We start from the raw sequence: 25,794 nt of genomic DNA, 5'->3' as shown, positions 1-25,794 counted from the left end.
CCTTGTGATCAGGAGACGACCTTGCCGTAGACTTCTGTCATCAGGGTTTCTTTAAACCTTAGACTTATCACTTTTATACATCCTTGAACATCCGTACTTCCTTATCACCAGGCTTAGAGGAGGAGTTCCCATTAAAACTAATCTCTCTCCTCCTGGTCACCTCACTGACCTTGTTTCTTCTCATTTATTTTCAGATTCTAGTTACTGGTTCTTCCTCCTCAGCCCATAAGTAAATTGATTGATAAACTTTTTTTTAAAAGACACTTTCTTTGACCTTCATCTTCTTACACTACTACCTAATTACTCCTTCCCACCTCATCTATTTTTTCTTTATAATTTTTTTTTTTAAGAGAGACAGAGTAGCCCTGGCCAGTTTGGCTCAGCGGTTAGAGCGTCGACCTGCGGTCCCGAGAGGCCCGGGTTTGGTTCCCGCTAAGGGCGCGTGCCTCGGTTGCAGTTTGTCCCCGGCCCTGGTTGGTCGTGCGGGTGGCAGCCACTCGATGTGTCCCTTCACATCGATGTTTCTCTCTCTCTCTCTCTCTCTCCTTCTCTCTCTCTCCCACTCTGTATGAACAAAAAATGGAAGAATGTCCTCGGGTGAGGATAAAAAAAAAAAAAAAATGAGAGAGAGAGAGACAGAGTAAGGGAGAGGGAGAAAAACATTGATGTGGGAGTGAAACATTGATTGGCCACCTCCTGTATGCCCCCTACTGGGGATCAAGCCTGAAACCTGGGCATATGCCCTGACCAAAATTGAACCAACTACCTTTCGGTGCATAGGACGATGCCCAGCCAACTGAGCCACACCAACCAGGGCCCCACCTCATTTTTTATTTGCCTCTTAACCAACACAGTCTAGTGCCAGGCCTCAACATTTTACCAAAACTGTTGTGTTCTAAGGGACCAAATGTTATGAACACACTTTAGTTATAGTCTTAGTTGAGTTATCTTTGGTGTTTGGTACTGTAATTTCTTTCATCTTGACCATCTTGTTTCTTTTTTATTTCTGTGGCACACATTTGTGTTTTCCACAACTCTAATGTGACCTTTTGTCCCTTTTATAAGTTTCTATCCACCTCCTGCTCATCTGTTTCTAGTCTTAAGTTGGGGTTTTTCAGGGTTCTGTTACTGTCCCACACCTCTCTTTGCATACTGTGGTGTCTTGCTACAAAGTAGTCCATTTCCATAATTTCAAATACCTTCTCTGTGATCATGACTTCCAAATCTGTATCTCCAACCCCAGCCTTGCTTTAAGCAACTGCTCTCTGTAGTCAGTTTTTGGTGTCCCATAAGCAGCTCTCACGCACCATCTCAGCAGCTGGGCGGGACTTGGAGTCCACTGGAGGAGCTGCAGTGTGAGTGAGGCAGCCAGGGAACCTCCAGCAGAGTGGGAGGGCGGCGGCAGTGGAAGTAGAAGTGCTGTGTGTTTGGGAGGACAGTAGGGAGAACATGCATGTTTGGGTGGTACAATGGCAGTTATAGTCTCAGGCAGCTTAGGACAAAACCAAGTGAAAGAATCTTGGTGCTGTCAGACCAACTGGAGCCAGGATAGCTGCATGTGTTTCATGTCCTTGTTCTTAAGTTTCTGTTATGGTCCTTCCCTGTTAGGAGACTAGGCAACCTGATAGACAAGTTTCACTTCCTTTTCCACCCTGATGCTTTGTCCTGCAGAAAAAAACTTCCTAGCTCTCCTTGAGTCGGGAACTCAGTATTAGGAGGAAAGTGATCATTTAATTCTGATGATAGTTGACTCAGACTTCTTCAGATCTTACAGGCCTCTATCCTGCCTAGCCCATTGTAGTATCATAAAGAAGCACATCTTGATCTAAATTCCTGTGACACTGGCCTAGCTTCCTGTCCATGTCAAAATCAGAAGTGAAGGAGCCAATTAAAACAGTGGCTCATCCACAAACAGCCTTAACATCTAATCATGGTCTTCCTCATGCAATCAGAGTATGCGGTATCAACAGTCTGCAAAAGTACATCCCAGCTGAATGTAGCTTAAGTCATTGAAATGATGACGATTTATGGGGCAAGATGTTTGTTTATAAAGGACCTTAATCAGGTTCTGAGACGTTTGAAGAGCAGTCATTGCAGCAGCTTGGGCCAACTGGGAGAGAGAGGTCATCCTTCTCATTTTATTTTCTAGACAATTTGTATGTACCTAGTAATCTTATTGGCCTAATATAATGGCAGCCCATTCGAGTTAGTGATTAGAGAAGAGAGTGCACTTGGGGCTTGACTGGCGCATTGAAATAGTCTGTGGCCATAGCTTGCTTGCTAGGTGTACCCTAGATTCAGTTTGGGAACAAGCTACTTGTTCTGTGTTCTTGTGAGTGGCTAGTTCCATGTCTAACTTGAGAGCTTTTGATGAGGCAAGTAAGCCTCAGTGACTATTTCAACATTGAAACTTGTAAGGACATTGATGTAGCAAAGCAGCTCATTGAGTGTTTTGACAGAGATGAAAAAGAAAAATTGCTCCTTTCTGCCTTACATTTTATTTTTCACTTATGATTAGACTTGTGTTTTAGGATGGCAGCATTCCCTAGTTTAGAGACCTTTGGAATTTGTCACAGTTTATGGGATTAACAAAGTGTTCATACCCAATATTGAATCATTCAAGGTCGTGTGTAACTGGGCTCTTGTGTTTTCATTTGCTGTCAGGAAGGGGAAAATTAACATAAACAAGTGAAGATTTGGCTCTTTGTACACAGAACTTCTCATGCTCCTCAATCCTGCCATACTTTTTCTCCTCTTTCCATCTTTGTATAAGTTATTGCCTTTACCGAGAATGTCTTTCCCTCCCCGAAAAATTCCAGCTCTTTGTGCAAGATTCAACACAAATGCCATAGCTTGTGTAAAGCCACTTTTAATTTTCCCAGGCACTTGGATCTCATCATTTCCTCATCCAGCACTTCTAATTTTATGTTTGCATGTTGCTGTACTCCAATGGACTCTAAGCCAGGGCTTAGCGAACATGTTCTGCAAAAGACCAGATAGTAAATCTTCAGGCTTCATGGGTCATATGTTTTCTGTTACAACCACTCAACTGTGCCATTATAGTGAGAAAGCAGCCATAGCCAGGATGCAAACGATTGAGTGAGGCTGTGTCCCAGTAAAACTTATTTGCTGGGCTGGAAATGGCCCGGGGTTGTATGCAGGCAACCCCTGTTGCTCTGAGCTCTTGAGGGCACCGATTAAATCTTCCTAGTGCTTTTTAAAATCTCCAACACTAGGCACAATGCCTGGTAAGACCTCAAAAAATATTTCTTGAAGGAATAAATGTCAATATCTAATGGCAAAAATTGACAACCAAACTGATTATACAAAGGTGATATATAAATTATTTGTTCACTTCAAGTTTTTAAAAATTAATATAGATATGTTTGAAGAAAGAGACATGTAAACTAAATAAAACGATAAGGAAAGAACACATTTTAATGATTTATATCAGAAAGAAATAAATGGTTATCTTCCAAGGAAGAAAGTGTGAAATTAAAAATAATGTTTTTTAAAGGCGTTAAAGTGGATATGCTAATAAAATGGCAATATCTCTTCTTATGACTCAGATTTAATATACTGTTTATCTGTTTCATCTTTCCTAATTTAAAAAATACTTATTCCTTGATTTGACTGTCAGAAAATGATTCATTGGGTGCCTCATACTCCTGGTATTACTAATAAGAATATATAATATCCTTAAGATGTGCTAGGGGTGGGAAAAGGTGGAGAGCCAAAGGACTCAGATTTTCCATCATTAAAAAAGACTTCTTATTTTTTTCCTAGATTGATTTGGAATCAAATCCACAGAACAGAAGTCCTGAATCACGTCCTGGTGTTGTTTATTCCAATACCAAATTCCATCGCAAAGATAATCTCAACCCAAGACACATAAACCTTCCTCTTCCTGCTCCTCATGCACAGTATGCAATCCCCAGTCGTCATTTTCATCCCCTTCCCCAGCTGCCAAGACCACCATTTCCAGTTCCGCAGCAGCATGCCTTGTTAAACCAGCAGCAGAATAATTTGCCTGAACAACCAAATCAAATGCCACCCCAACCAAATCAGGTAGTCCAGCAGCAAAACCCGCTGAATCAGCTCCCTCAGCAGCCGCCGCCTCAGCTTTCTCCTGCCTATCAGGCAGGGCCCAACAGTGCTTTTTTCAATAATGCAGTTTCTCATCGACCACAGTCCCCTCCTGCAGAGGCTGTGATTTCTGAGCAACAGCCCGCTCCCATGCTGCAAGAAGGCCACAGTCCCCTGCGAGCCATTGCGCAGCCCAGCCCCATTCTTCCTTCACATCTGAATAACTTCACCGAAGAGAACCCCCCAGGCTTGCCTATAGGGGAGGCTTTAGGTAAGTTCTGTCACTGCTGAATGTGACAAATTCAGAGATTATTTACTTAAAAATGACATGTACTTTGCAGTATTAATGTGGATCAGAATTGATTAATTTCTTTAAATAATGCCAGCAAAAATCAATCAGTGTAATAATCATAATCTAGTTCCAAATGCTATATAATATTAAGCGTCCAGTCAATGCCAGCTTATGTGATCAGGTTGCTGAGGAAGAAACATCATTACCCTAACTGGTTACTGGCAAATTTAGAAAACATTTGCTTTCTCCAAAACCCAAACTGTAGCCATGTCTTTGTCTTTGTGGAGAAAATATGGTTGTAAAAACTCTTGAAAAAATTAGCTGGAAACCTGAATGCATGACATCTTAAACTTTTCACAAATGTTTTTGCAGATCGTATGCATGGGGGTGTAGCCCTGGAAACGTTACGGCAGCAGCAAGTGCGGTTACAGCAGTGGAATGAGCATCACGCCTATCTGAGTCAGGGCAGTATTCCATACTCACATCATCACCATCCTCATCCTCACCTCCAGCACCTTCCTCAGCCGCCCATTGGATTACATCAACCACCAGTGAGGGCAGACTGGAAGCTCCCCAGCAGTGCCGAAGGTGAAGCAGAAACAACAGATTCAAGGTATTTGAGCAACTAAAACCAGCCTCTGAAATAGGACCCACCCACTCTTTATTCTTGAATGTTGTCCTTTTAGCCTTAATTTGTAATATTGTCCCAAAAAGAAATTGGCTGCTGGCCTTCTGGGCACATGATACACACAGTTCTGTTGATTGACCCTAAAACTGAGAGAATCAGTTTAGAAGTAATTCTGCAAATCTGGGCATGGACAGTCTGCTGTGCACTGTCAATTAACATGGCCCTTTGCTCTGTGGTCTCTTCTGCACTTAATTTTACCCAAAAGGCCGAGAAGCGATGTGTGGTCTCTTCTAAAAGAAAAATATACTATCCTACTCAGTAATGTAATTAGTAATAAAAAGAATGAATGAAGACAGAAGTAAATCAGTGGTTAAAAGTTAAAAGTGATACATTTATTAATTTTTTTTCTACTAGCACAGAAGTCTACCTCCTTTTACCTACAGGTATTTATGAGTGTTCTGTCCTGACTTGTTTTTATGGCCAGTGTCATGTAAATGTACTGAGCAGTATTTCCTAATCCCTCTGAATAAGGTCCACCATTATGGTGACCTCTTATTGCTGCCAGTATTCAGAGGCATGTGGAGACAAGGACAGTTGTTTTTAATGCGAAGGGAAAAGGAAGAAAGCAAGTACTTGGACATACTTAGTGTCTTTGGTTCAGCATCTGTTGGGTGTTAATACTTATATTTAAGATTAAGTAATGTTAGATTTAGTTATGTATTATGATTTTGTTTACAGAAATTTCACATGTAGTTGACTAAGCTCTCCTTAATGTGATGGAGCCTTTTTTTGTTTTCTCCTCCTCACATTTCATCGTCTTTATTTAGGTTTCAAGACTTACTCAGAGAACTGTCTAATCGTGATCAAAGTGAAGCACGGGAACTAGCTGAAATGCCACCACCTCAATCAAGACTTTTGCAATATAGACAAATTCAGACTAGGAGCCCACCAGCAGTCCCATCTCCCCCCTCCAGTACAGACCACAGTAGCCACTTTTCTAACTTCAACGACAACAGCAGAGACGTTGAAGTAGCCAACAACCCAGCATTTCCACAGCGCCTACCACCCCAGATATTCAGCTCACCTTTCTCGTTGCCATCTGAACACCTTGCCCCTCCCCCCTTGAAATACCTGGCACCTGATGGAGCATGGACTTTTGCTAACTTACAACAGAATCACCTAATGGGGCCGGGTTTTCCCTATGGCCTACCTCCATTGCCGCACAGGCCACCACAGAACCCTTTTGTGCAAATACAGAATCATCAACATGCTATCGGTCAAGAGCCATTTCACCCATTGTCATCTCGAACAGTATCTTCTTCTTCGCTCCCTAGCTTAGAAGAGGTAAATGCCTTTCTTTTTATTTTTTTCAGGTGGGTGGAGGGAATTAGTTGATTGTGAAAAATACCAATATTTATTAATTTAATAATAGACAGATCTTGCTGAATATAATGGTCTATTAAAGCTAATCATTTCTTGGAACTTATTTTAATTCCCACCCCTTAGTGAGATATTTCAGACTTTTTAGAATGGTCATTACTGTTGAAACATGAAGCCCCTTAGAGTCTTGTTGTTTTGACTGACTTGAGGAGGCTAGCTTAGTTCTGTTTAATCTGGAGAAATGGTTTTATCTTTTTGCTTAAGTTATATTTGTTAATTATAGATTTGTTCATTACAGCGTTGTATAGAGGTTGGCTTTCTCCAATGGTGGCCAGTTCTAAGTTCTGTGCTCCTTCTCCTGTGACTCATCCTTGTGGTTTCTTAGAAGGAGGCAGTTAATACCCTGATTCCTTAATGTCAGAATTTGCAGTGTTTAACGTAGAATTGACTGTTAAACCACACATTTTAAGGTAAATTGAATTTTTATCTTAAACTACTTAGGTATTTCCAAAGAGCATCATTGATATGAAAATCTCAGTAATTCCAGGTTATAAAGCTTCCAAATCAGTATCATTGTAATGTAGACTCTAAAAACTTGCTGAACTGTTTATTAACTCGAATGGATTTTTTTGTGGCTATCTTAGGAACTTTTTTATATAGAAGATACTGCCATCTGCAAATACAGTTCTTCCTTTTCAATCTGGATGCAGTTTTTTTTCTTTTTCTTGCCTAATTGTCCTGGCCAGAACCTATAATGTTTAGGGTACATTTGGCAAAATTAGAGAAAAATGAGTTTATCTAGGGTGAGTGTTCCAAATTTTTGTTATTGATTTCTAATTTCATTTCATTGTGGTTGGAGAACATATTTGTATAACTTTAATCTTTTAAGATTTATTGAGACTTTTTACATGGCCCAACATATGGTCTGTCCTGGGGAATGTTTCAGGTGCGCTGGAGAAGAAGAGTGTGTATATGGCTCTTGTGTGTTGAGTACTTTAAATCTATTTGGTTTATGTTGTTCACATTTTCAGTTTCCTTTGGATCTTCTGTTAGGTTTTATGTCTGTTATTGAAAGTAGGGTATTGAAGTCTCCAACTATTGTTGAATTTCCTACTTCTTTCAGTTCTGTCAGTTTATGATTCATGTATTTTGGGACTCTGTTGTTAGGTTTACATATATTTATAATTGTTATATATTCTTGATGGATTGACTTTTTACCATTATATAATGTCCTTTTTCTCCCATAACAACTTTTGTCTTCAAGTATGTTTTTTTCCCTGATATTTGCATAGACACCCAGCTCTCTGAGTCTTTCAGCACCTGTGTGGTCTTCTAGATTCCTAGGAATATGTCAGAGCTGTTCAAAGCCCTTACTCCCTAAAACATCTTGCTCCCCAGCTTTTCCTCCGAAGCTTTCGGTTAGTCTACTGTTCAGTCCAACTGTTACCCATTACCTCAGGCAGCAGTGACTAACATATTTGTGGGTGAATGTCTTGGATATGGCCCCTTTAGCACTGATTGAATGCTGAGTTGGACTGAACAGGGCAAGTGCCTTTTTTGTCTTGTTTCGTTTTTGAAAGCCACCAGACAGGTCAAAACAAATAATTGCAATTCTTTGAGAATGAGGCCCATTCTGCCCCTTCTGGTACTGGTGGACCTTAAGGCTACCACTGAGTTAGGGGATGGGACTAGTGTAAGTTAAAATACAAAGCTTACTGTTCTTACTGAAATTCTTGGGTTTTCTTGATTCAGTACTTCACTGGTTGCTGCAAGTTTTTGTTCCCCAAATTCCAAGAAAGTTGATTGTGACAGTGTTGCCAGTTTTTTCATTGCTTTTATGGAAGGATGTACTTTGGAGTTCCTTACTCCAGCATTTTTACTGATAACACTTGTGATGTTTTGACTTGACCTGCCACTGAATCCATAATGTGTATGGGAAACAACGTACCAAAGTTTTTATAAGGTCTTACCAAGTTTTGTGCTTTACGAAAAATACTGAACACTGACTAATGTACTTTAATCATTGATCTATTTAAATGTTCCTTAGTTTTGGAACTTAGTTCTTTGTACCCTTGAGCTCTTAACATTTGCTTTGCTGTTTAGCTGTGAGTATATGCATAAGTACCTTCAATTGTTAGTGGGTTCTTAGAGTGAAATTGCTTTTCCAGAAGCATTTGGTCACCTTTTTTCTGAGGCATGAGATTCACAAATGATGACTAACTTACAACACTGAAAAATACCTTGACAAGGAAAATATTGTTACCACATTGCAGGTTTTGATGTTTTCAGTGCTTTAAGATAACTTTTGTGTGTTATGCTGTACAAAATGATTTTGCATAAATCATTTTACAGAATGAATGATTTATGTGCTTGCTGTTTTTTTCCAGCCTTTTAAAATAATTTCTTTAACATTAACAATACCGAAAAATGTCTTATTTTTCTCCCTACTGTGAATTCTTTTATTGCTAGAAACCTTGGTAGATTAATCTTATGTGGGATAAAAACATGTAGATGTTAGCGTAACAGTTTACTTGAATGGAGGTGGTCTTTTATATTATGTTTTTTTCTTTTTTATAATATTTTGATTTTCTTTTGACAAATGAAGTACATGGTCAGTATGGAAAATGTAAAAGTTAGAGAAATTATTTCTAATTTCACTATACAAAGTCTGCTATTGTAACCTTTAGCTTTTCAAAGCAGTCATGTATATGAGTGTGTGGTTGATTAATGGAGGGGGATTGTGTGTTGGGGAAACTTGAAACAATTTTTTTTCTAATTGTGGTGCACAGTTAATCACTCTGAAACTTTCTTTCCCTAGGTTGAGGCAACCTAAATGGGATCTTGATCATATTGTACAACATTTTTGCTACTTAAAAATTTTAGAGTATTCTCACTTAAATGCTTAAGACTTAATCTGTGAGTTTTCATTACCTTCCTCAATCAAATGCAGCAAAAGTGCTGGCCCTGAGCTGCCTGGATGAGAACTGGGCATGTGTCTGATAGTAGTGCCTCCAGTGGCTCCCACTGCTCCTTCTTTCTTGAGGTGATGATGGACAAGGGCGAAGGTGCCATCCTTACCTGGGCTGTGTTATAGACCATTCCAGTTGTCTTCATACTCTTTATTATATTATTGTGACTCGCTAAATAGGATAATAGCTCTCTTATCAAATACTTAATTCTTTGTAGTAGCACTGTATCATCCTTGCATTTCTACTAACGGCTGTGGAGGTGGGGGAGAGGAAATGCAAAGAAAACAATGAAAGTTAGTCCTTGGTTTCTGAGCTTCCATCAGTTCAGTTTCTACTAATTTTGGCATGATCCAGGACTTGTCTTGGGTAATTTTTTCCTGTATGAGATTTTTCACTTTATGTGATAACTTATAATCTAACCTGTGAGTGACATGCAATTCTTCAGTATATAGTGAGATCTGTTTCTGGACTTTATATTTTTCTCCTTACCTATCTATATGTTTCTGTGCCAGAATTACACTGTTTTAACTTTTAAAGTTTTGTAATATTCTAATTTGATAGTGTAAAGTCCCCCTTATTACTGTTTTTTCTTCCAATTTCTGCATGTGTGTTTGGCGTTGGGGGAGGGTTATTCTATGATCTTTCTACTTGAAATCTAGAATACCTTTTGAATTCTTCCTCCTCCCCTGCCAAAAACCACACACTTTTTTATTTTTTTTTTTATATATATATATATATTTTATATATATATATATATATATATATATATATTTTTTTTTTTTAGAGAGCGAGAGAGAAAAACATCAGTGGGTATCGAGCCCACAACTTATCTCAGGAATGTGCCCTGACCGGGAATCAAACCGGGACCCCCTCAGTCCATGGGACAATGCTCAATCCACTGAACCACACCAGCCAGGCCTTTTTTGGGTTTAATTTGAATTACATTAAATGTATAGCTTAAATTGGGGAACATGTGTCCTTATAAATATTTTAAATCTCTGATTTAGGAAATAGTGCAAACTTCAGTGTTTTAAATTTTTCCTCCCTCCCTACCTCTCTCTCTCTCTTATTTTCTGAATATTCTTCTTTAAAATTCTGGAGCATCTTCCATTTCTGGTTAAATTTACTTTTAGGTTGATATTTCCTTCTTTTGGGTTACGAATGGGACCTTCTTTTTTCTCATGATAGTTTCCAGTCATCTTACCTTGAGAGACAAGTCCTCATTTTTCTTAAGTAGGCATAATTTTACCATGTTAAACACTTTTTATCTAACAGAGAACCAGCAATGCTGATACTGTTGCAGAGCGAAGTTTTGCTGTGTAAGACGTGCTTTGCCATGAAGTAGATTAAAAGTGCTTATAAATAATTAATGGGAAATTCATTTTAAAAACATCACTATAAAGGTCTAGGATTTGTTTATGAAGCTGCAGGGTTTGGTATTACAGTGGTGCTATTGCGGTGATGGCTTTGGATTGAAAATGGAATGCTTGTAAGCCACTCATTTTGATCAGCTTTCAGTGTATCAACATTTACTTATCTGGGAAATGCCATGTATGCCTCTGTGATATATCTGCTTTGAAATATTTTTGTCTATATGTTGGCTTTTGAACAAAAGACAATTTTGACCCATGTATTCATTTTCATTTTTTCTCTTCAAACAGCTCTAGTTTTGAAATTAGTTGATAGTTTGATTTCAATACTGTTGTCTAATCACCCCCTGCTTCCTTTTTATGGAGCAAAGTATTGTACAAATGTAGCTTGAAGTTCATAATCTTGGCTGGTTGATATTCTGCCTATTGTGACTTTAGAAGTGGATGGTGACATTTCATGACTTGTGTTTCATAACCAGGTGGTAACACTACTGTCTTCTCAGAGACATGGCTTAAGTATGGCACCTAATAAACCTGCTAATGCACACAACAGAGACAGTGATCAACAGATTAATAAATTAGACCTCTATTCCCATTTAAATTGTCAAAGCTAATCATTTAAATGAGGTCTCCTGTTTTAATTAAAGTTTCTGGCACCATAGTTAATGAGACTTGGAATTTTCACTAGAGCATTTAGCTCTTCCTTAGATTAGCTTTGATAGTATAATTGTAAATAGAGCCCCAGTTAATTAAGTTGCTAACCTTTTCCCCAGTTATTTATTTATATATATACTTGTGAAATAGCTTGCTAATCCCCATACATTAGAGATATATGTACCTTATAAGATAGTGATAAGCAAATTATGAATTTTTACTTAAACTGACAACCATTTTTAAAAATTTATACATGGCCGCCCTGGCCGGTTTGGCTCAGCGGTTAGAACGTCGGCCTGCGGTCCAGAGAGACCCGGGTTCGGTTCCCGCTAAGGGCATGTACTTCGGTTGCAGTTTGTCCCCGGCCCTGGTTGGTCGTGCGGGTGGCAGCCACTCGATGTGTCCCTTCACGTCGATGTTTCTCTCTCTCTCTCCCTTCTATTCTATCTGTACAAAAAATGGAAAAATATCCTCGGGTGAGGATTAAAAAAAAAAAAAAAAAATTTATACATGGCCCTGGCTGGTTTGGCTGAGCAGTTGGAGCGTCGGCCTATGGTCCAGAGAGACCTGGGTTTAGTTCCCGCTAAGGGCATGTACCTCGGTTGCAGTTTGTCCCTGGCCCTGGTTGGTCGTGCGGGTGGCAGCCACTCGATGTGTCCCTTTCACGTTGATGTTTCTCTCTCTCTCTCGCTCTCTTCCTCTCTCTCCCTCCCACTCTATCTGAACAAAAAATGGAAAAAATGTCCTTGGGTGAGGATTAAAAAAAAAAAATTTATACATGAATTTAGTCATTTAGTTTTTTCTTCTTAAATGGGTTTTCAAATATTAGCAGATTTTGATATTTAGAAAAAACTATTAACACTAGACTTAAAAAATAATGATCATGCGATATAACAATTTCACAGTTTAACATGGAGAATACCTATAAACACACAAACATATATGGAGTTGAACCCTGAATAAGGATCTCTGACAGAGTAGGATGAGCTTTTAAGCAAAAAAATAATGAAATTACTTATGACCCAAGGATTTTAAATTAGACCTGAGTGTCGGGGTTACCATCATTGATAGCATTGCCATCTAAAAGTGAAGAAACAGTCGATTGGCAGAGATGTATGTAGAAAGAATAGTCTCTTTATGAGAAAACTGAGAACTGGGCAAAACAATAGGAAACAAAAAAATAGTCGAGAAATAAGAAAAGAAGGTAAGAAAAGTATAGCTTATATATTTAAATAGCCTAGAGGCCCACAAGATTGAAGTGTAGGTGGAAATATAAATGGTATTCTCTACCAGAAATACTTTTCTTTTGCAGGACAGAGATCTTTTTCCCAAATTTTTGTGTCTGGGGCCCTTGTCTGTCTGTTGTTGTTTTTTTCCCCTTTCTTTCTAAATAATTTTTCTTTATTGATTTTAGAGAGACAGGAAGGGGAGAGGGGGAGAGAGAGAGAAACATTGATGAGTGAGAACGTTCATTGGCTGCCTCCTGCATGTTCCCCTCTGGGATTTGGGCCCACAACCTGGGCATGTGCCCTGACTGGGATTGAACTGGCAACTTCTTGGTGCATGGGTTGACACTCAGCCACTGAACCACACCGGCCGGGCTGGGGCCCTTGTCTTTCAGTGCACTTCACAGAAATTTTTCTCTCTGAGAAAAAAAAATCTGAAATTTTAAACTCCTTGTTCAGAATGTGTTTTATTATGGTCAGTTGGCATGCTCTGTAGTTTTAAAAATTTAAATAACTTCAGTAGGCTTGTGTATGTCATAACACTTGAATTATTTTAACTAATACATCAAGTTGTTGATGATTGTTAAAGTTGGGGATAGATTGTGTTTGAATAGTTTATTCATTTATTGTTAAAACCATAGGATATTTTTCCATTGATTTTTTTAGATAGAGTGGAAGGGAGGGAAGGAGGAAGAGAGAAAGAGAGAGAGAAAGAAACATGGATGTGAGAGAGTCCAGGGATGGGGATCCATCCTGCAACCTTGACCAGGAATCAAACTGGCGACCCTTTGATCCAAGGGCCGATGCTTTAACTGCTGAGCCAAGCCAGCCAGGGTACGTTTGGATAGCTTAATAAAAAGTTAAAATAAATTCTCATTGACAAAGGCTTGGATTTATTGAAGACTTTATAGAGAGAGAAGAAGGGAGAGAGACATAGAAACACCAATGAGAGAGAGAAACATCGATTGACTGCCCCCTGCATGCCCCCTACTGGGGATCAAGCCTGCAACCTGGGCATGTGCCCTGACCAGGAATCACAGTGGGACCTCTCAGTCCATGGGACGATACTCAATCCACCGAGCCACACTGGCTAGGCTATTGAAGACTTTAAAAGCTAGAACTTGGGAATTAGATTGAGGCCTTGAAGATCATTTTATTCTAAGTCCCCCTTGTTAAAGGAAACTGAGGCAGTGGGATGTGAAAAGGACCTGTGGCTTCAGCAGGAACTAATTAAAGTGGAGCCGAGACTCCTGACTTCCAGTCCTTTGCTGTTCCTGGTGTCACACAATTCTTCAGGTCTTTATGCCATGTGTAAGATTCATTCCTAGAAAGTGAGAAATAATTGCAGTTACATGAAGCAGATGTGGGGAACAGCCAAATTATGTTCTTGGGACCAAAGAATTAAATCTTCAGTTGTATGAAATTTTCCTTTTGGGGGTGGATTTGGGGGATGGTGGCAGAGAAGAGAAGGAGATAGTGCATTTTAGAATTCTTGATTCTTAAAAGCTAGCCAGTTCTAGCTGCTAAATATTTGACTGCTTGGATGATTAATTTAGATAACTTGAATGCCAGAAAATTAACGTTAATATACTTCATTTGTAAATGTTCTTTAAAAATAAAACAAAAATTATTGGGCATTATGTTTTTTTTTAAGTTGGAAAATACATTTAATTGTGATAATTATGATTCTCAGAGGAAATACAAATAGTTATATGAGTTGAAGGGAAACATCTATGAACTACTTTATTTCCTACTCAAACTGGCATTTTCTCATTTGTAAGAGGCGTTGTGGTCTATAATTGGTAACTTGACTGTTTCATATTCAGGAAGAGTAAACAAGAGCCAGATAGATTCAGAGTAGCTCAAAATGTCACAGCAGTGAATCTGACATTTCTATCTTAGATGTAATACTGCATTCATTCTAGTATCTCCTTTAGTACTTTGTATTTGGACATAGGAAAATAATATTGCTTGGTGGGACAACACTATTTGCAAATTGTAAGCACTCTTGCTTGTTAGATACTTCAAGTGGTATTTTTCTTTATTTAGACCTACATTCATTTTAATGAACTTTGCTACAAAGTCACATTCATTTCAATATACCTTTCTTTCAAGAAAACAATAACAAAGTCCGAAAACAAAAATACTGTGGTCTTGGAACTTAAGATATATTTTTGCTTCTATTACTATGATTGAATCTTATGAACCTAATATAACATTTAAGTTGTTTTTAATTTTCTGTTAAGGTAATGCATTTTATTTGTAAAATCGTTATTTTTAAATAATATTAAAGAAATAGTAGAGAGTGTCCTAATTTTCTAGGCAAGAGATGATGGTAGCTTGGATTATGATGTAGCTAGTAGAAATGGTGAGAAGAAAATAAATTCAAGATCTATTTGTAGGTAAACCCCACAGGAATTCCTGATGGGTTAGGTATGATTCGAGGTGAAATGCAATAAAATAAAATATCTTATTTCCACCAGCCACATTTCAGTTGCTCAATAGCCACCTTTGGCTAGGGGCCACCTCACTGATGATGCAGATACAGACCTTCTCAGTTGTCCCAAGAAGGGCTTCTGGACAGCATTGCTCTAGATCAGTGGTTCTCAACCTTCCTGATGCGCGACCCTTTAATACAGCTCCTCATGTTGTGGTGACCCCCAACCATAAAATTATTTGCGTTGCTACTTCATAACTGTAATTTTGCTACTGTTATGAATCGCCATCAGGAATATGTGTTTTCCTATGGTCTTAGGTGACCCCTATGAAAGGGTCGTTCAACCCTCAAAGGGGTCCCACAGGTTGAGAACAGCTGCTCTAGGTAAAGACACACCCTTCATTCAGCTCTTTGGAATTGTCTGATATTATTCCGTTGATAATTTCTTGCCATCTCATTGTTTCTCATTTTCTGAAACTTCTGTTGATACGATATTAGACCCCCTGGATTCTCCAAATCTTTTTTTCCTCCCTTCTCATGTTTGATAACTTTGTATTTTTTCCTACTTTCTGAAAGATTTCCTTGATTTTATCTACAAACACTTCTATTGCGTTTTATATTTGAGCCCTCAAATATTTAATTTCCCAGAGTTCTTTAGTCTTAGATTTTTCCTAACATCTTATTTTTGTTTTTATAAATGCGGTGCCTTTTCTGAGGAAACCAATTGAGGGTTTGTTGTTTTGTTTTAGATTTTCAGTAACAACTAAAACAATATTTAAACATATTTTTTTTAATGTTTTAAATTCATCACTTATTTTTCCTGGGCCTCCCTTCTTTCCTGTTTATCCTTTTATACTGGGGACATCCCTTAAATGTCTGGTGACCTTTGATCATCTGTGTTACTGAAAAGCAATTTGGGAGTTTTATGAATGTCTTATGACTGATGGCCTAGCAGGCCTTGGGGACTTCGTAACCCTTGAATCCTTCTGCTTGTTGGGGAGGAGTGCCGAGTGAGACCAGCTGTTCCCCGTACAGACTTCAATTAATCCCCCCAATTTTATTCCTTCATCTTTTCTTCACTTTCCATTGTAACTGGTGTTTCTGGGGCCGAGCCTTTGCGGAATTCTGCAGGGCGGATTAATGCCCTTGTTGGCTGCGAGCTATAACTCTGCCTTCTTCCAGATACTGTTCATCCAGAAAAGTCCAGAAATGTGGCCTCTATGGATGGCTGCTCATCTGCTCTTGATTGTTACATATCTTTTATATTCACTTATTATTATTTTAGTGGAGTCTTGGGCCAGTTCCCACCATTAACTAGGAGTCATGCCTTTAAAAAAAATATTATTCTATAATTTATTAAGTACTTTTTTTTTTTTAATCCTCACCTGAGGACATTCTTTGATATTTTGTTCAGGTAGAGTCGGAGGGAGGGCGGGGAGAGATCGACATGAAAGGGACACATCGAGTGGCTGCCACCCACACGACCCAACCAGGGCCAGGGACAAACTGCAGCCGAGGTACATGCCCTTAGCGGGAACTGAACCCAGGTCTGTCCAGACCACAGGCCAATGCTCTAACCGCTGAGCCAAACCAGCCAGGGCTATTAAATACTTTTCCTGGCTTGCTAATATTGATAGATTTTTATCTTACAGTGATACTCCTCCTCCCTCCTTTCTAGGTAACTTATACCTCTCTACAGAACTGGAGCATATTGGTTTAAACATAAGATGATAACCTTATGGGGAGCTAAATTGAAGTAGGTTAGTAAAGCCCAAGAGTGTTCTATAGTCGAGATTTTCTTCTTCACATCTTGGGGAAAATTAAATAGAAAATACAGCATTTATTCAACACTCCTTTTAATTCTTTTGTCAAATATCTGGTGAGGACTTTTATTAGATATATTAGGTGCTGGAAGTACATAAGTAAGATCTAGGTTCTGCCCCAGAATTTTTGCATATTCTTTACATTTTAATTTAGGTCAAGGTTATTTTGCCTCCCCTTGGATCACACAAATCCAGGCCTAAATAAATTGAGGCCTAAAACATTTTTAGATTTAGAGAGAATTGTGAGCATCTCCAAAAAATCAATATTGTTAGTGAATCAATAACCTTCTGTTGTATGAGAATATATAGTTGAATTTATTGTATGAGATTTATAGACTGTTAAATTTTGTGTAATTGCGAAAAAATTTAAATACCTAAATGCCCCAGATACAGTTTAACTCCGAGAGTACATGCTGATGGCCCAGCTTTGTTCTGTTTGCTTATTCAGTGGTTTTAGGACATTACACTTCACTGGTTTGAGTGTTGGGCATGTATTGTCTAGTTTATCACAGCACAACTCTAATATTGTCTAATTCCTAATCTGATTTACACATTGTAGACCAGGCTCTGCAGGCATTGGAATTTGCAACTCCAAGTTTAAATATGTGAAGAAATAAAATGTACCTATTACACATGAGCCTGGTCAGTGTGGCTCAGTGGTTGAGGGTCGACCCATGCACCAAGAGGTCACTGGTTTTATTCCTGGTCAGGGCACATGCCCAGGTTGTGGGCCCCGTCCCCAGTGAGGAGTGTGCAGGAGACAGCCCATCGGTGTTTTCTCTCATTGATGTTTCTGTCTCTCTCCCTCTTCCTTCCCCTCTCTCTAAAATCAATAAAGAAAAAAAATTATGGTTCCTAATGTATAACAAAACTGCTTATTGGCCAGCATTACTCTGATACCAAAATTAGACAGAGATAGTACAAAAAAGAGAAACTGCAGACTGATATCTGTGGACATTGATGAGATATTCTCAACAACGCATAAGCAAGTTGAATTCAGCAGGATATACAAAATGATACACTATGACCATGTTGAAGGTTGTTCCTAGAATGCAAGGCTACTTCAGTATTTGAAAGTAAATCAGTGTTATCCACCTGTTAACAGTTTAAAGAGAAAACCCACATGATTATATCAATACATAACAGCAACAAAAACCCCACACCCATTTGACAAACACAGCGTCCACTCACAAAATCTGTTGGAAAACTAGAAATAGAAGGGAAATTCCTTAATTAACCTCTTAAAGGTTACCTATAAAAATCTTACAACGACCATCATACTTAATGATAGAGACTGAATGCTTTCTCTCTAAGATTAGGAGCAAGGAAAGATGTCTGCTATCAATACTCCTGTTCAACATTGTACTGGAGTCTTAGCCAGTGCAGTATGGCAAGAAAAAGAAAAAGGCATAGAGATTGGAAAAGAAAAATAAAACTGACCCTGTTCACAGATAACATGATTGTCAATGTAGAAGAAAACAAGGAATCAACCCAGACAACTAACCAACAAAAATCCTATGACTAATGTGAATTTAGCAAGCTTTCAGAATATAAGGTTAACACACACAAATCAATCTCATTTCTATAACTAGCACTGAACAATTGGAAACCCAAATGTGAAAGCCAGTACCATTACAATTATAATAACTCAAAGAAAAATGAAATACTCAGATGTAAATCTAACAAACCTTGTATAGGCTGTGTAAGCTGAAAACAAAAATTGCTGAAATGTTATTTATTTGGTATATAAATAATTTTGTTCGGTGGTCACCAAGACTTCTCTGCCTATGCTCAAATTTCCTTTGAGGACAGATTCCAAAGTAGCAAATTCTATTTTCATGCATTTATTTTCATCTATGTTATATGAAATAGATGTACCAATAGACTTTTATATATACAGATAAAATCTTCAATTTTTATCTATCCGATTTGAAGAACATAAAAACAATTTCAGGTTTTGGTTCTTTTTCTAACACAGGATTAGTCATAGTCATGTGATTTGTAATTGAATTTCATATTTCAGATACACATTTATCTTTGTCAATAGCTACTTAAGAGCTGTCCTGATCATGTGACACATGACTTCTACACATCCTGCTATGCCCGTCAACTGTGTGGAAGCTACAAATGATACATGTCTTCTAAAAAGTTTAATGGAATATTGTCTCCTTTTCTATCAGCCTTCTATTACCTTCTGATTTTTCATTTTCCGCATTTAAGCTTTGTGATTTGTACATCTATTCATTGCAAAAAAGGTGTTTGTTTATGCTGCTGGTGTGTATATGTTAAGTATTTAATGAAAGAGGGTTTATAAAATCAATGCCTGAAATTCATATGAATGTATTTAGTGTTCTGTACCAGCAGGGGATTTGATTATTATAATCTGTTCCTTCTGAGGCCATAGCAGACATTAGTTTTATACTTAAGTATTCACACATAAAGACTTCAGAATGTGATCCCCTTCAGACTGTGACTGGGCTAAACACTCAGGGCCTGGTAATAGAAAGAAACACTTCGTTTTGATTATATGAGCTAATCATTGTCATAACAAACATTGATAGGAAAAAGTCATACTGCACAAGCTATTATGATCAGTCATCTGGGGATTGCCTTGCCATAGACAACATAACGCAGTTTAGAAAGGTTGGTTATTCTACTCAATACCGTACTATAACGAGGTAGGCAAAGAAATGTCAAATGTGCTCATTAGTTAGGATGGATAATATTCTAGAAAGCCAGAATCAAATTCAGAATGATCTTGACCATTGAAAAATAATTGCCTTTAAAGCAGAGTAAAATTAAAGATGAATTTAGATAGTATTCTTAGAGACAGAACAATAATAAAATATATATAAAAGAAAGAATTAACTAGATGGCAGTATTATCTTTTGCCTTTCTCATCCAGTAGCTAAAATTTCGGATTTGCAGAAACCATCTGGGCATTTATCACTTAATAGCTAGAGACTTATTCTCCTTCCTCCCTTTCCTGCCTTTCTACACAAGGGCAGCCAGTCCAGGCCCATTTCTTCCCTGGTTTATATTCTGGTGGTTCTCTCTGTGATGGCTTTACCCTCACAGTGCCTGTACCACCATTTCCCCATTTAATCGGCCTGACAGTATCTGCTTGTGCTTAAATTCCCAAAAAGCCTTTTGCTGTGACTGCCAATTCAACTCTGTCCTTTGTAATCTAACCTCCAGTACTTGATTTCCAATTATTGCCAGCAACAATGGTAAAGGAAGGATTCCTTAGAATCATAGTGATCACAAACTGAACAGCAAATCTATTACTGGGGGGAGGAGGGATGTAGGTATAGGGGGCAATAAAAGCCAATCCTATGATTGAGAGCTATCACGGAATCTTATCTTTATATGTTACATTAAAGTAATTATATAACAACAAATCCTTCCACTGTGCCAGGAACAGTTCTAAATACTTTGCATGCTGAACTCCTTTAATTCTCACAGTAATCCTAAGAGGTAGATACTGTGGACAGTGAAGCCACATTTACAGTGAAGTTCCCAAGAGGTTAAGTCAATTGCCCAGGGTGACACCACTCATAAAAGACAGAATATTTTTGAGAATTTATACTTAATACAGTGAGATTGCTGTGTACCTGAGGAAGGGAGCGTAAGTTGCACTGATTTATGAACTGTCCTTTTTCTCTGTGTAGTATGAACCCAGAGGACCTGGTCGGCCCTTGTACCAAAGAAGAATCTCTAGCTCAGTCCAGCCTTGTTCTGAAGAAGGAAGCACTCCTCAAGACAGCCTTGCTCAGTGTAAAGAGCTTCAGGACCACAATAACCAATCTTCTTTCAGCTTTTTATCCCCGGAGTCCTGGGTAAACGCCACCTCATCTACCCCCTATCAGAACATTCCGTGCAATGGCTCCAGCAGGACAGCTCAGCCCAGAGAGTTGATAGGTAAGACAGTTGCCGGGCTGCTAGAACTGGTTATTTATGGAGTTTTCTCTCCCAGCTCCCCCATATGCATTAACTTTGGACAGTATTAAATGGTCTTAGCTCATAGGTAGCCTCAGGCATACCTACTCATTTAAGACCATATTGATTTCATATATATGGTCTGGAAGGTAAGTGGATCTATCTGTATGGGGAGCTGATTATTCTGACCTGTGAATGAGTGAAAGAGAAAATGGAACTTAAAATGTGTTTCTAAATACTAGACTTGCCTTTGCTTTGGAAAAGTTTGTTTTCTGTTTTGTTTTTTCTCTTCATAGTGGGGGATGGTAGAATTGATTAGGTCAATACCAGTTTTCAAGGATTTATTGCCAGTAAAGTTGTTGACATTTTGAGACACAATAGAGTTTGGCCATGAAAGAAATCAGTAAAATCTAACATTTTGAGATTTAGAAATCCTTTGTTTATTTCTTGTATTCTAATGAACTGGGAAATCTAAGGCTAAAGAGTTTAAAAAAAAAAAAAAAGCATTGGAATAGACAAGGCTCTAAATTTGTGATATTTGACAGGCTGTCTGAAGTCTTCCTCTTTCGCCTGGAGTGTGAAAGCACTTTTATCTGTCCTTTGTTCCCTCTTTTTCATGTGTATGTTTTGAATGTAAAGAAATGAATGCTACTGTTTCATTCTGTGATCTATAGCCTTCTGTTTGTAGGCTATAGACATTGATCTTTGGGAACAGGTCTGTGATCTTTGGTGAATTTCTGTCCTGGTAGCAACCTTTGTATTTGAAATTAATTTTGTTCATCTTTAGAATGTGAATCCATTGTTTCTGTAACTGACCCATTTTGAGTATGTGCCATACAATCATATTTTTAGAGCAGTAGACATTGTAGGGCAAAAAGCATTAAAAAGATTTTGCTTTTGTGCCCTGGCCTGTATGTCTTAGTGGTTAGAGTGTGGGCCCATTCATTGAAGGGTCTTGGGTTCAATTCCCAACCAAGGGCAGGTGCAGGTACCTGGGCTGTAGGTTTGATCCCCAACCCCGATCTGGGCATGTGGGGAAGCAACCAATCAGTGGGCCTCTCTCACATAGATGTTTCTCCCCCTGACCCCCCTTCCCTACCTCCTACTCTCTCTGAAAATCACTGGAAAAAATATCCTCGGGTGAGGATTAAAAAAAAATTTTTTTTTTAGCCCAGCTGTTGTGGCTCAATGGATCGAGCATCATACCATGGACTGAGAGAGATCTGGGTTCAATTCCCAGTCAGAGCACATGCCCAGGTTTCAGGTTTGATCCCCAGTAGGGGGTGTGGAGGAGGCAGGTGATCAATATTTCTCACTCACATGGATGTTTCTATCTCTGTCTTCCTTCCTTTCTCTCTAAAAAATTCAATAAAAACGTAATTTAAAAAACAATTTTTTGTTTTGCTTCCTGGTAAGACATTGTCCCCCTCTTTTTTATTTAAATCCTCACCCAAGGATATTCTTCCATTGATTTTCAGATAGAGTAGGAGGGAGAGAGAGAGAAAAAGAAACTTTCATGTGAGAGAGACACATTGATCGGCCGCCTGCCACATGACCCTGGCCAGGACTGGAGACCAAACAGCAACCGAGGTGCGAGGTACGCAGCCTTGACCGGAATTGAACCCACAACTCTTTGGTTCTCGAGCTGACTCGCTAACTGCTCAGCCAGACTGGCCAGGGCGACATTGTTACTTTAATTTTGAAACATTCATTAATACCTACCATGTATAAGCTGTATTTTGCCTGGGGTTGCTTTGTCATTTTAAAGGTCTAACATAAATACATTCCTATTATCATATTTGAATTTCCTAAGAAACATCTAAATTACAAACCAGTGATGGAAATTTGTTACTTTTTCCTTGATTTTTTTTTTTTTTTAATTTATATATTTATTTATTTTCCTCACCCGAGGACATTTTTGCATTTATCCTCAGATAGAGTGGGAGGGAGGGGGGCGGGGAAAGAGAGAGAGAGAGAGAGAAACATCGGTGTGAGAGAGACACATTGACTGGTCGCCACCCACAGGACCCCAACTGAGGCTGGGGACAAACTGCAACCAAGGTACGTGCCCTTAGCGGGAACCAAACCCAGGACTTTCTGGTCCGCAGGCCAACTCTCTCTTCCGCTGAGCCAAACCGGCCAGGGCTATTATAATTTATTTTTAAGACAACATCATTTCATTATTTTTCCCACCTAAATTTTAGGATAGCTGTTGGCCAAAATCAATAAAAATCTGACCTGAGCTGATAAGGTAGAAAGTTCTGGAACAAATGCCCAAAGTGCCTGCCATTTATGGTCTTTTATAAAAATATAAAATTATTTTCCTCATTGCTAGGAGATAAAGTGTAGTATTCTTTAGTTGAAAGCAGTGTTTGGAAACGGGTTACGATTTAGTGGACAATAGAATTAGGAAGAGTAGAGTCACATTTTAAGGGACCTTGCAAGTCAGGCAAATGATAGGAAACGTGAACTAAAGTGTATAGCTGTTTCTCCTTCACCTTATTCCGTGTTTGCGTATGTATTGCAAGAAAAGGAGCATTTTTAAGAAGTAGAATTTAGTACTACTGTTCCTTTGGTTAATAATAAAAGCTATTTTGACCAGAAGTCTGCCTATACAGGTTTTTATTTAAGAAAGAACATGTTTGTTTCCATTTTCAAACCATGAGCAGTTAAAATAATAAATATCAGATGTCCAGTTGTACAAATTAGATTTTTGAAAGCAAACCTTCAGACTTGACCTTTAGTTTTTGTATGTTAGCTATTCCGGTTCATGTAGTGGGTTCTCTTTTGAGTGTTAATAAGAGAAGTTTGGTTAGATGTGTTGTGATTTTGACATTCTGTGGCAGAAGTTGCCTGTCCTTGTGGCTGTCCTGTCCTCGAGTCCCTGGAGATGAGAACCAGTTGTGACATGTGTTAATGAGATACACGAGTATCACAGGGCTCACCTGTAATCATTGTCACTGTTTTCTGTTTTTAGCTCCACCCAAGACCGTCAAACCCCCCGCTGAGGATCAACTGAAGTCTGAAAACCTGGAGGTGTCCAGTTCCTTCAACTACAATGTGCTGCAGCATCTCGGCCAGTTCCCCCCCCTCATGCCCAACAAGCAGATTGCGGAGTCGGCCAGCAGCAGCAGCCAGCAGAGCTCAGGGGGCAGCAAGCCCGCCATGTCCTATGCCAGCGCTCTGCGGGCGCCCCCCAAGCCCAGGCCCCCGCCGGAGCAGGCCAAGAAGAGTAGCGACCCTCTGTCTCTGTTCCAGGAACTCAGCCTGGGGAGCTCGGCGGGCAGCAATGGCTTTTACTCCTATTTTAAATAATCACTTTTATTTTTTTGCCTCCAGGGAGAATGTTTTAATTTCTGTTTGTATCAATAGAATTAAGATAGTTGGACTTCATCTATAGATGCACAGTTCCCTTTGTTTTAATATTAAATATGTTCTCACTTAATTGCTTTGCTGCTAGACTTGCAACTAATTTTTTAAAAAGTATATTCCATTATTTTGCGTTTTTGACGTGAGTCGGAATTTTGACAGCTTTTATGTAGAATAAAAAATATTTTTAAATTTGTGTATTGTTACATATGTTTGCATCAAGCTAGCAGCTAAAAGGTTAATTGTGCAACTATAAAAAAAAGAGAAAAAAAAGTTTGTCTAAAATGTATTTAAAAAGAAAAAAAAGTTGTAAGTAGCATTTACATTTATTCAATAATATTACCATATGCTGGGTTTCTGTACCAGAAATGGCCAGTTATGTACAAAATGTATGTTATTTTTGCTTAAATTCATTTAAAATTTTTTAAAATAAAGGGCAGCATCTTCTAAATACTTTAAGTTTTATCAGCTTTTTTTTTTTTTGTAACAAGATGCTGCATTCTAAAACTTTTATAGTTTTGGACTCCGCATGATGTGCTGATGGAGTCTCCATCCCCGTAGGTGAAGTCAAAGGCATTCTTCGCAGGCGTGTGTGTGCCAGTGTTTTTGTAATGTGAAAAGACATGGGCATACTTAGTTATTTTTTGGACAAGCTACACTTCAAGCTTGTTTTTAATGTTAATTTGATAGTGTGTTTTTTTTTAAACAGATCATGAAGCTGAAAACTTTTTAGGATTGTTGGTGCTTAGTAGACTTGATAACTATTTTAAAAATGCGTGAATTTAGTAAAAATCTTTTTTTCCTCACTATGCATGTGTAAATGTTTGTAATCTGGCTCCCCCTCCCCCCACGCCAGTGGTATAAAGACTTGTGCCGCTTTAAGGTTTATTCCCTCTCCAGTAAAAATTTTGGTACCTTATTTAATGTTTACATTACAGTGTGACATTATACATGGCAGTTCAGATATTTCGCCATTCGGTTTGAGGAACACCATTAAAGAAGAAATACGATGTTTGTCAAAGATGCATCCAGATTCATCAGAGTCTGGGGCAGAACACTACCCTTGTTTTTCATGTCTTTTGATTCTTCTAAAATAACCCCACTGAACTTGTACAAAAATATAAACTTTAAATAGCAATCTTATATATTCTACAATCTAAAAGTTGTTTTGAATGAACTTTGGTAATATCCAAAGGAAAAACGTTGACCCTCTTCAAACTTGTGGTCTTGTCACACGTTTGAAGCGATGCATGTCCTTACCGTTTTCCTGATTTAGTACTACCACTTATCCTTCAGAAGTATCTTGAAACTATAATATAACTTGAAAAAAAATAAGATGAGGTTGGGAAACATTGCAAATGAACCAGTGGGTCCCGATGACCCGTCCCCCAAATAGTTGTTTGGAGGAATAGCCATTGTGGCTCCGCAGTCGGCTTCTCAGCCGGGGTCGGAAAGTGGCGTGGGCCAAAGCTTCCATCTCTGCTGTGACGAGTTTGGTCGGCGTTGGCCAGCCATAGCCCCCTGTAGCCCTCAGACAGCTTAGGAGAAGAGAGTGCCTTTAGTTGAAGGTTGGCAAGCTGCAGGACACACGCCTGTCGCCGAGCTCCGTCTGGCTGGCTGC

General features: G+C 38.7%; 1 protein-coding gene across 4 annotated transcripts in view; it reads left to right on the top strand.

Moving 5' to 3' along the window:
* The window catches only part of HELZ (helicase with zinc finger), a 164,026-nt gene extending 139,604 nt beyond the window's left edge, over positions 1–24,422 (top strand). For 2 of the 4 annotated variants that reach the window (XM_036269910.1, XM_036269912.1), the window contains exons 29-33: positions 3,787–4,357; positions 4,751–4,991; positions 5,834–6,350; positions 20,537–20,786; positions 23,782–24,401. In XM_036269910.1, the coding sequence (XP_036125803.1) occupies positions 3,787–4,357; positions 4,751–4,991; positions 5,834–6,350; positions 20,537–20,786; positions 23,782–24,119 (1,917 nt within the window). In that variant the 3' untranslated portion in view covers positions 24,120–24,401. Of the gene's footprint in view, positions 1–3,786; positions 4,358–4,750; positions 4,992–5,833; positions 6,351–20,536; positions 20,787–23,781 lie in introns of all 4 variants that reach the window. The other 2 variants (XM_036269913.1, XM_036269914.1) reach the window with 2 other exon arrangements.
* The last annotated feature ends 1,372 nt before the right edge of the window (positions 24,423–25,794 follow it).

This window comes from Molossus molossus, unplaced genomic scaffold (genome assembly GCF_014108415.1).
Source record: "Molossus molossus isolate mMolMol1 unplaced genomic scaffold, mMolMol1.p scaffold_m16_p_19, whole genome shotgun sequence".
NCBI lineage: Eukaryota > Metazoa > Chordata > Mammalia > Chiroptera > Molossidae > Molossus > Molossus molossus.
Note: the sequence above shows the minus strand (reverse complement) of the source record. Positions and strands in the feature narration are given on the sequence as shown.